General features: G+C 37.3%; 1 protein-coding gene across 1 annotated transcript in view; it reads right to left on the reverse strand.

The window, feature by feature from the left end:
- Positions 1-1,282: 1,282 nt before the first annotated feature.
- The window catches only part of LOC110023067 (MAP3K epsilon protein kinase 1-like), a 98,312-nt gene continuing 89,583 nt past the window's right edge, over positions 1,283-10,011 (reverse strand). The window contains exons 22-26 of the mRNA XM_020722287.1: positions 3,452-3,849; positions 2,980-3,114; positions 2,448-2,854; positions 1,842-1,956; positions 1,283-1,743 (exon numbers count right to left, since the gene is read on the reverse strand). Coding sequence (XP_020577946.1) covers positions 1,567-1,743; positions 1,842-1,956; positions 2,448-2,854; positions 2,980-3,114; positions 3,452-3,849 — 1,232 coding nt within the window. The 3' untranslated portion in view covers positions 1,283-1,566. The remainder of the gene's footprint in view (positions 1,744-1,841; positions 1,957-2,447; positions 2,855-2,979; positions 3,115-3,451; positions 3,850-10,011) is intronic.

Genomic DNA, 10,011 nt, shown 5'->3' on the forward strand with positions numbered 1-10,011 from the left:
CGACCGGTCGAGGCAAAGGTGGTGTCGATCGAGCCGTGGCGACCGGTCGAGGCAACGTGCAAGTGTAAACTGCTCCATGCAGGACAGGCATGCAAATGACAATTCAAAGCATGCATTCATGCTCGATAACAAACCATACTCGTGTTAACGATCTCACATAGGACACCTAAGATAAATCATGTACACTTGAGAAACATATCTCACGAGTGTAAATCAACCAGCAAACATACCAAGTAAATCATCCCACAAACAACACAAGGTAAAGCAAGTAACATTCACATGCGAAAGCCAACACCAAAGTCACGATATTCACCCCAACAAACAACAAGAATAGATCTCGAAACCCACTACAAGTCCAAGATTTAGGAAGAAAATGAGCGTAAGAAATAAGAATAACGCACTTGGAATAACTCTTAATTTGCTGTAAACATGCAGCATAAAATAATGACGACCCCAAATCAGATCCACAACAAAACTACAAGAAAGATCTAGAAATGTAACCTCAGCACTTAAACTATTGACTCAATCATCTGAGAATGGGTCTAGATAAATCCATAAAATTTGTGTGCTGCATATGTAAATTTCCCAAAATAATAATAATAACAATAATAAATTTAGTGGCTACAGATAATAGATCCAAGAACAAGAAAAAAAAAAAAAAAAAAAAAAAAAAAACGCAGCATTACATAGATGATAGATCCAAAATTGGGAAGCAAATGGGAACAGCGGCTTCGGAGGGCGAGAGCTAGGCCATCATGCCTTTTTTCTTTTTGGTCCACCAGCCAGAAAGGTATTATTAGTTTACTCCATAAAAAAACAATGAATTTCACATTAAAAAGTAATTAACACTAATAAATATAAAATTAGTATGTCAGATATGTAAATATATAAGAATTGAGTTGCACGTATATTAATGCCCTAATTACTTCTAAAGTTAATTATTAAAAGCAATAATGAAGTTATAATTATTAATTCAATGTCTGGCAAAATGTGTGCACAGAAATCTAAAAATCAAAATTTGTAACACGACAATAAGTCTAATTCTTATGTGCATTGTGAAATAGGTACACCATGATCACCATCTTATTAAAATAAAATCTGGTCGATCTTGTAATTAGACATATCTAAACATTCTGTTTCTAGCTCTGTTCTGCCAAGCGGTACATAAGGCCAAAAAGTTGAGCATTCAAACCTCATATAGTAGACAAATGTTCAAGGAGTGATATATAAGAACAGACTTCTATAATTAACTTTAATGAAATTTTATTGTTTTAGGAGGGGCAACACAAATTAACTATTAATGTAAAATGTCTTGGTGGGTTATCCCCCTCTTAGATGTTATCGATAAGTTTCCTTTGATCCCTACATGTAAATACATGTAACTGATGTAATTAATTTACAAACAATGAAATTGAGCATAGGCTCCCAATGCTTCAAATAATAATAATAATAATAATAATAATGATAATATATAACAATAATGATAATAAACCAAAGTTAAGAAAAAAAAAAGAAATTTACATAATTACACCTCGATTGTACAACACAAGCTGGTGTGGAGGTTGACTATAGAATAGTGTTGATGTGAAGAGCTTTTACAAGCGCAGTAGCCATTTGCTTGACCAGAACCTGCCCTCCAGAGCGCTGCCCATTTCTGCGCTCTTCGATCAAATTCTGCAACTTTTGTGGGAGATCATTTTCCACTATCAGCTGCTTGGGTCTTGGGTGATGCTCATAAACAGCCTTCACAACCAGACACCATAAAACTCTATTATATTAAGCTCCCGTAACAATATTATATTTACAAAGTAATGGCTGTGAATTGTAATTGATAAACCAACCTTAATTAATTTTAGAAGATTAAGTCGAGCAATAGCATCATGATGGTCCAGTCTTGAAATGAGAAGCGTAGCCAAACCGTTGGTTGCCATTGCAGTATTTATCCGCGCTGATTTCCTGTAAAAAAAGAAGATGTAGGGGGTATGTATGGAAATGCCCCAAATTTAAGGAAGATTTTACATTCATACCACTTAAATCCTATGTTTTACATATCTAACACCTAAACTTTTAAAATTTACATACATGTCAATTACCTATGCCTAAAAAGGTATATTTCACTTGTTAAAAGTTGAAGCATTGATATTTTTAATGTGATCTAAAAAGAGAAAAGTGTCAAAAATATTCCCCTGAAATATATAAAAAAATCCAACTTAGTCCTCAGATTTTTTTTAATATGGACTGAAATAATCCCAATGGAAGAGCCCGAGAACTAATTTTAAAATTTTAGAATGAGACTAAAATACCCCCATGTAAACAATAAGAGGAACATGTTGACACTTGATATCAAAGATTTGGGTGGCATAAAAATAAAAATAAATTATACATAATAGATATGTAAACGCATACGAATTAGGTGGCATGCATCTAAAAGAAAGAAAGCCACATACGTAATAATCTTCAAGAAAGGCTCTAATATGTTGATGAAATATTGTTCCGGACAGTTCCGGAAGAACTTAACTAACTTCTGGATGGCCTCTTTCCTTAATAGAGCCTGTTCAACCTTCTTGTGGTCGTTGTCATGGGCCAAGCAGACCGCAAGAGAATCTAATGCGGTAACAGCCCATGCTTCGTCTTCCAAGAGATTCAGGTACACATCTAATCCGCCATGAATCCTCACCTGTTCCCTGGAGTTTCGTGAGGCGTGAGCCATGTCGCAGAGGAGTGGCAATGCACTGTGTTTTAGTGACGAATCGGACATAATAAAGTTCATTAAATGAGGAATAATGCCATTCTCCGCTGCTTGTTCCTGTCTCCTCTTGTTTATCTTGCAAAGGTTGAATAGTGTATTGAGGACCTGGAATTTTATCTCCATTTGTGTAACTTCATTATGCCAATAATCACTCATGCAAATAATATACACACACGCACACTAAAATGTTGATAAACAAAATATATTTCCCTGGAAATTTGAGAGCTTACTTCAATGTGTATTTGAGAGACAAAAGGGCCATCATGAAGTTCGAGGTTAGGAATCAAATGTTTGATTGCATCTGCACGCTGAAGGTACTCCAAACAATTTGGATCACCCGAAAGATGATTGACACACTTAAGGATCTGAAAATTGAGGGTATTATAAAAAAAAAAGGAAATTTAAATATTTAGCAGGCAAATCTTTTGTATTTAAATATCTCACACCTAAACATTCATATTTCCATACATGGAACTTTGATTCTTTAAACTTATGCATGAAAAAGTGTAGTTCACTTTTAAAAAGTAACAATAGTGCTATTTTTTATGTGATATTAAATATTTAAGAGCTATGCCTGCAAATATGAAAGTTTAGGTGTGAGATATGTAGATAAATGTAAATTTTAAAAAAAATGCATGCAAGAGATCAGTAGTAAATAACAATGAACTGCTAGCTTATCATGATCAAGGACTTCAAACTCACCTTAAGAAGAATAGGTGGCTCTATCTTGTTGAACATTTGGAAAAGACGAGTAAGCAAGCTTTGGCTACACATGTAGGATTTTACTGAAGAATCAGCTTGGGCAAATTCAAATAAGAGATCTGCTACCTTCTCAAGATATTCTCGTGCCACGTCGGCGTTGAGGGACGAGACCATTTGTGATAGTAGTCCAGAGGATGTCGAACTCCCTGGTCTAGCATTGAGAACTCCAGATCCAGATAACACTCCTGATGTAGTCTGAGAAGCAATACCGGACGTTGAAGCACCTTCATTTGAAGTAGTTGAGCCCACAGATTGTGGCAGAACCTTCTTATTGCTTCTCTTGGATAATTTTCCATTGATACCTGCGTGTTCCTTTTCTCTCCCTTGTTTTGAGAATTCTATGGTTTAGCACAAAAGAAGGCAATTACCATAACGTCAAATGAAAGCAAATCGATTACAGAATGCAACAATGAAATATATATTTAATAAGAATAATAATAGTCAACATGGAGAAGGACTACATATTATAGATGAAATGAAATTTTGTTCTCTTAGGAGGAGATATCTATTCCCAGCAAAATTTAATTTTCCTTTCTTTTCTGTTTTGATTTCAAAATTAAATCACACAATTGATATCAAATACTGACATGAAAATTACTAACGATTTCAGTTTCATCAAATTTTTTAAAATAATTTAACCATTCATTAAATATTAAGAAAAATAATGGTCAGATTCTAATTTTATTCATTTATTTAACCAATCAAAGTAAACAAATGTCTTAAATATCGTTATTAGCCAATATATGATTAATCACATGCTATTTGAATTGATAGAGTATATACATTGGCAATTGAAATAATCTTTTGATGAAATTAAAATCACACAAACAAAATTTTTGATGCATTTGATTGAGATGATTAAATGATCTAAGAAGTATGCATGCTATTAATTTTAGTGATGGTCAAGGAAGATCTTCTACTTAAAGATCATAATTCAAATAAAAATCTCTCCATCAAGCCATCTGTTTCGGTCATACTCATCATTTATTTTCCCCATTGCTCAGTCCATCAACTTCAAGCTCTATGAATTTCAATTGGTTTTGTATGGTAAAAGTACTGCATCACAAGTCAAGTTAGTGGCACCCCTTCCGGCTTTACACCAATTCCTTTAGCTTATTCCGTGCTACACAGCTTGGAAAATCTTCTTAAAAAAGATTGGACCTCCTACAACTTCCGAGCAAGCCTTAGGCTGATCTAAGTCGAGATTGGCTATATCCAAATAGTGTGGATACAGACGTGCGAATCAATAGCAATCTTTTCTTTTGTAGATGGTGGAGATTTCGGGTTTCAAAATGGTTCTAGAATTAGTTTTGGGGGTGAATTTGAGGTTCAAGATTATGGGAATAATAATAAACAGAATAAGATTTTGATCTAACTTGTTCAAAAGAGAGAGGAGAGAGCTGTGAAAAGGTTTTGATCCTTTTCAAGGACGAAGGTGCCAATCACAAAGAGGCTAATCAAATGAGAGACAGACACTTGAAATTACAGAAATATCTATAGAGAGAAAAGAGAAACCAATAGATAAGAGGAGGGTTTCACAAATTCTTTATGCTCTTGTAAAGTACGATAGAAAGAGAGCAGAAGTTTAAATCTATTCTAACAGAAAAAAAGAAAGAGAGAGAACCTGGGAGGAAAAAATTAAGATAGGCAATTGATAAGTTGATTAAAATTCGATTAAAATTCGAGAAAAGTGTCGAAATGATCCCCTTTTATACATGTGCCAAATTAATCTCCATATTATATTAATGTTACCTGAAATAGTCCCTGAAAAGGACTATTTTAGGCCTCATAAAAAAGGTCTAGGGACTAAATTGACACATTGGACTAAAATAGCCCAATATAACTAGTCAAGAGACTATTTTGACATTTTACTCATTACAATTTTAACTAAGTTTATTGAAACGAGAGGAGTTTACTTCAGCACAAAAGTTGTTAAAGGGAGTTTTTTATAAAAGAAGAGACATTAAAGATTATATATCAATAAGAGAAAAATTAAGAATTAAGAAATTAATAATAAAATAAAAGTATGCGAACAGAGCATCAGGCTTGAACATAAGCCATGAAACCTACAAATTCTCATTCAATGACGAACTTTATGATCGAATGTCCTTTCAACCCTACATAAATGCCATTAAGCTAGATAAATAGAAGTATCATCAAGAATCTCATGGTAAAATGAAACTAAAAAAAAGGCAGCACTTGTCAAAATGATGATGTTATATAAACAGATCCATCCATTTTGCTTTTTTATCCTTCCACAACAACAGCTTCTCCCATTATTTTCTAGTTCCCGCTACTCTCACCATTTATTGTTTGACAAAGTAGACCAAGGATCAAATTTCACAATCTTTCATTTAGTGACACAATGGATATAATGGTGATTAAGGTAAAATTTGATGGTAAGAATTTTTATTTGGTGTTAGGGGTTTTGATACAGACCAACGGAGGTGATTTAGGGCTTAAAATGCTTCAGAAAATGGAGATCCAAAACTAGCTAAACATATACTAAGAGTTGGTTACATGTTTGATTTTTTTGGAGCTTAAAAGAGGTTGGCATGACAAGATATGGATTCTTTGAAAAGTTAAGAATAATAGCAAAAAGAAATTGGAGTCATTTAGGTTAATTATGTGAAGCCTTTGGTGTAGCGAGTGTAAGGACGTTTGGCTGACTAACTTTAGATATAGTTTGGGTAGCTTGGATATTTTGTAAAGAACTTAGCGAGAAGTTTCAGAATACTCAAAGGAAATGTACGGATGAGGGAAAAAAAAAAAGGAAGCGCATGAATCAAATAAAAATAACGACTATTAAAATTCTTACCAAGAAGGATATCCATGATCACCAAACTAAAAATAAAGGTTTAGCTACCATGTTTTCCCAAAAGAGAAGGTAAAATTTGTACAAAAAAAATTCTATTCACTTACAACATCTTTTCCATACTTATTTTAAGATATTTATAAACATTACATATAATTGGAAGACAAGAAAAAAAGGATAAACCAATTATAATAAATGTAAGTTAGTGTTGACCTCATTTTTAGTGAGGTCTTAGTCTCCTACTCTTAGAACCTAGGATCTAGCTTTAGGAGTTCTTATTGACCATCATAGCGGACTAGAGATGGAGCCTACCTCCCGCAGAACTTCAAGCCACTTCTTGACTCATTTTTGTAAAGAACTCGCATGAGTGGTTCCAAGCACTCAACTTCTAGTTGCAAAGGCTGAAGACCAACATGTAGAGGGCCCGAAAATGAGTTCCCATAGGATCATATGACCATAGGTGAACCCTTTGTGACTCGATTACTCACGAACGCCGCAATTCATACACTCACTGCACCACACACGACTTTGACTTGAATCGACTCGTCCGTCGGCAAACTCGTCTGGACGACCCCGGATGACGAAAAGGACCGCACGAATGCTTCCAGGATGTCGACTTTAGCTAGGAAAGACATTCATATTGCTGTGGTTCCACACTCGCGCGAACTGCACGAAAATCGATGCACATTTCTTTTAATTAGCGGCGTGCGATTAATTAGCGGCGTGCGAGCCCATACTCCGCCCAGGTCCGACCCGGGTTCAATTCAGGCTGCACGGGCTAGTCACTTCAGCTCAGAAATTTCAAAATGCAAAATTTAAATTTCAAATTTCTCATTTAATCTCCCCCATAAAGCTTTTCCAATTAAGTTGGCTGCCAAAAAGGAAAACATTCAATCTCCCGCCAATTGCTTCGCACAACGGCTATCGAACCGCTCCTTCGATTAAATTTGGCCCGGCTGCTATTCTAAAAAAGGAGAGAGCGCATTCTTCCTCGGCGAGGCTTCCTCCTCTGCCCATTCCCGAGCGCCTGGTCTTGCTTCTCCTCGATCTCGCTCGACAGAGACCCTGGCCTCACTACTCGCACTCGACTGAATACTCCCCGCTCGACAGAAACCCCGTTCGACACTTGCTCCGCTTGACCGCTCGTCTGCTCCTGCTTCTCCTCGATCTCGCTCGACAGACTCCCGCACTCGCCTTCCTCTCTGCGCCGAAGAAACCCATTCCTCGCCGCTCGATCCCGCCTTGCCCCGAGATCGCTCGAGTCGTCCCCTTCCACTTTCTCGACAGAAGTTCAGCACCGAAGCTCCCACTCCACCGAAAACCCACGCTCGCCTCTCCTTCTCTGCGCCGAGGATCTCGCCCGACTCAAACAAAACCCTCACCTGCTTGGCCGACCCAACTTCACCTCCTTGCCAGCGATCTCATCCACGTTGGTGATCCCTTCCGCGGCTTATTTCCCATTCCTTGCCGTGCTCTCGCCGAAACAGCGTCAGATGGGTTGAATGCCGCCGAACAGAACGAGTCGTTCGTCTCCTTCTCCTGTACGTTTCTTTCTCCATCGATCGGAGCTCGAGGAGGCCTCGCTCGACTCCCCCCCAACGACAGAAGCCCTCGCTCGCCTCACGTTTCAAAGCGAAGTTCCTGCTCGGCTCGATTCTGCTCGACAGGAAGCTCACTTCCCTCCCCGTCGAACAGCTGCTTCGTTGTCTTTTCCTCATACGACAGAAGTCGTTCGGCCTGCCTCGCACCGCTCTATCCCGTCTTCCTGTTTACGCAGCAACAGCCCTGCACGACTCCATAGAAGCCAAAACTGTTGTTCCCGCTGTTTGATACAACCCTCACAACCTAGACCAACTCCTCCTTCCTCCTCTTCTTCTCCAGCGGGCTTCGGCCAGGTATACCTCTTCCCCTTCCTCTTTATTCTTTGCAGCGTACACGACATAACAAGAGTTACATACTTACCACTCAATCCAGTGTATTCACTTGCCTAACACCTAAACTGCAGTTTTATGGATGATTTTGGTATTATTTTTAGATTATCTTGCTTAGATTTATTATGGATGATAAATTTTGCCAATTCATGAATTAATTATGTGCAAAGGGGAACTACTCTTTGGCAAATATTTAGTGTTGAATTATATCATGATTAATGATTTCAACTTAACCGTTTGATTTATTATTTACAATCTATTAATCTTTGGTATTTTCAACTATTTGCCTAATGATTTTGACAAATACGAAACCTACGGCTTTATTTTCCAGTTTAGTTATTGATACCAGTCTTATGCACATTGATATGTTAAAGTATTGGGGGCATTTACATACCTACCGCACAATTATTATGGATTTACATTTCTAACACCTTAAGTTTTGATCCCTCTACATACACATCTTTGCGCACACGTGCTAGAAGTCGTATCGATGTTGTTTTGACATGACATGAAAGATTTGGGTGGTATAAATGTAAGAATTAAAGTCTAGTTTGGAGATATGTTAACGCATAGGAATTGTGGGGTTTGCATGCAAATCTTTATTCAATTCTTCTTGGCCGGTTTCTCGATTTTATCGTTGTTTTGAAGAAGAATCGGGATGTCGTTCTAAGTTGTCATTCTTACTGTTTTGCCTCGACTTTTTCACCGTTTGGGTATTATAAATTGCTGGTTTCGAAGGCTTTATATGCCACCCGAGTGTTGATTCATTTACTGTTCTTGAGGGGGGGCTTTGTGCCCCATTTAAATGCCGATTTTGGGGAAATTTACTTGTTATTTTAATGTTGTTTGAAGGATAATTAAATGATGTTTTGGGAACTGTTTTGGGCTAGCTTTGTTGCAGTTTTTGGAGCTTTAAATGTACGTTTTTAGGAAGGTTTTGTCACTGTTTTGGGAACTAATCTTGACTAGTTTCGCTGCAACTTTTTGAACATTTTTAGGGAGGTTTGATCACAATTTAAACGCACATTGTTTTGGGATGTTTTGAGATTGTTTTATTCACTGCTTTGGGGTGCTTTTGGTGACTGATTATTTTGGAGCTGGTTTATATTGGTTTCACTGCAATTTTTGGTAACTTTTTAGGAAGGTTGTCACTTTTTTGGGAACTAGTCTAGACTGGTTTCGCTGCAACTTTTTGAACATTTTTAGGGAGGTTTGATCACAATTTAAACGCACATTGTTTTGGGATGTTTTGAGATTGTTTTATTCACTGCTTTGGGGTGCTTTTGGTGACTGATTTAGGGCAATTTATTCACAGTTTTGTGGTGCTTTTGTGGGCTGATTTCGGAGCAGTTTGGATACTATTTTGGGAATTTCTAACATTGCTTTGTGTTTTTGCCCCTCACCCCTTTTTGCTTTGAGTTTTGGAAGCGGGTTGATCTCTTTTCCTCTCCCGTCATTTTGTTTTGAGTTCTCTTTCTTGCTTAATGGTCAAGTCAAAAAATGGGAATTTCTGATTTAATTAATTGGAATATATAGAAAACCTCAAATCACCTTAAGCATAAGTTAAAGTGTAGGTTTCCTAAAACTTTAAGTGCACACCCTAGGTGAGAGCTCATCCACCTAGTCCTCGGTTTAGGCTTCCTACACTTTAGAAGAGGCTTCCTACACTTTAGAAGCACACCCTAGGTGATAGCCCATCCACCTAATTCTCAGCATAGGCTCCCTAGATTTTAGGAGCACACCCTAGGTGAGAG

The sequence above is a fragment of the Phalaenopsis equestris genome, unplaced genomic scaffold, assembly GCF_001263595.1.
Source record: "Phalaenopsis equestris unplaced genomic scaffold, ASM126359v1 Scaffold000209, whole genome shotgun sequence".
NCBI classification, from domain to species: Eukaryota; Viridiplantae; Streptophyta; class Magnoliopsida; order Asparagales; family Orchidaceae; genus Phalaenopsis; species Phalaenopsis equestris.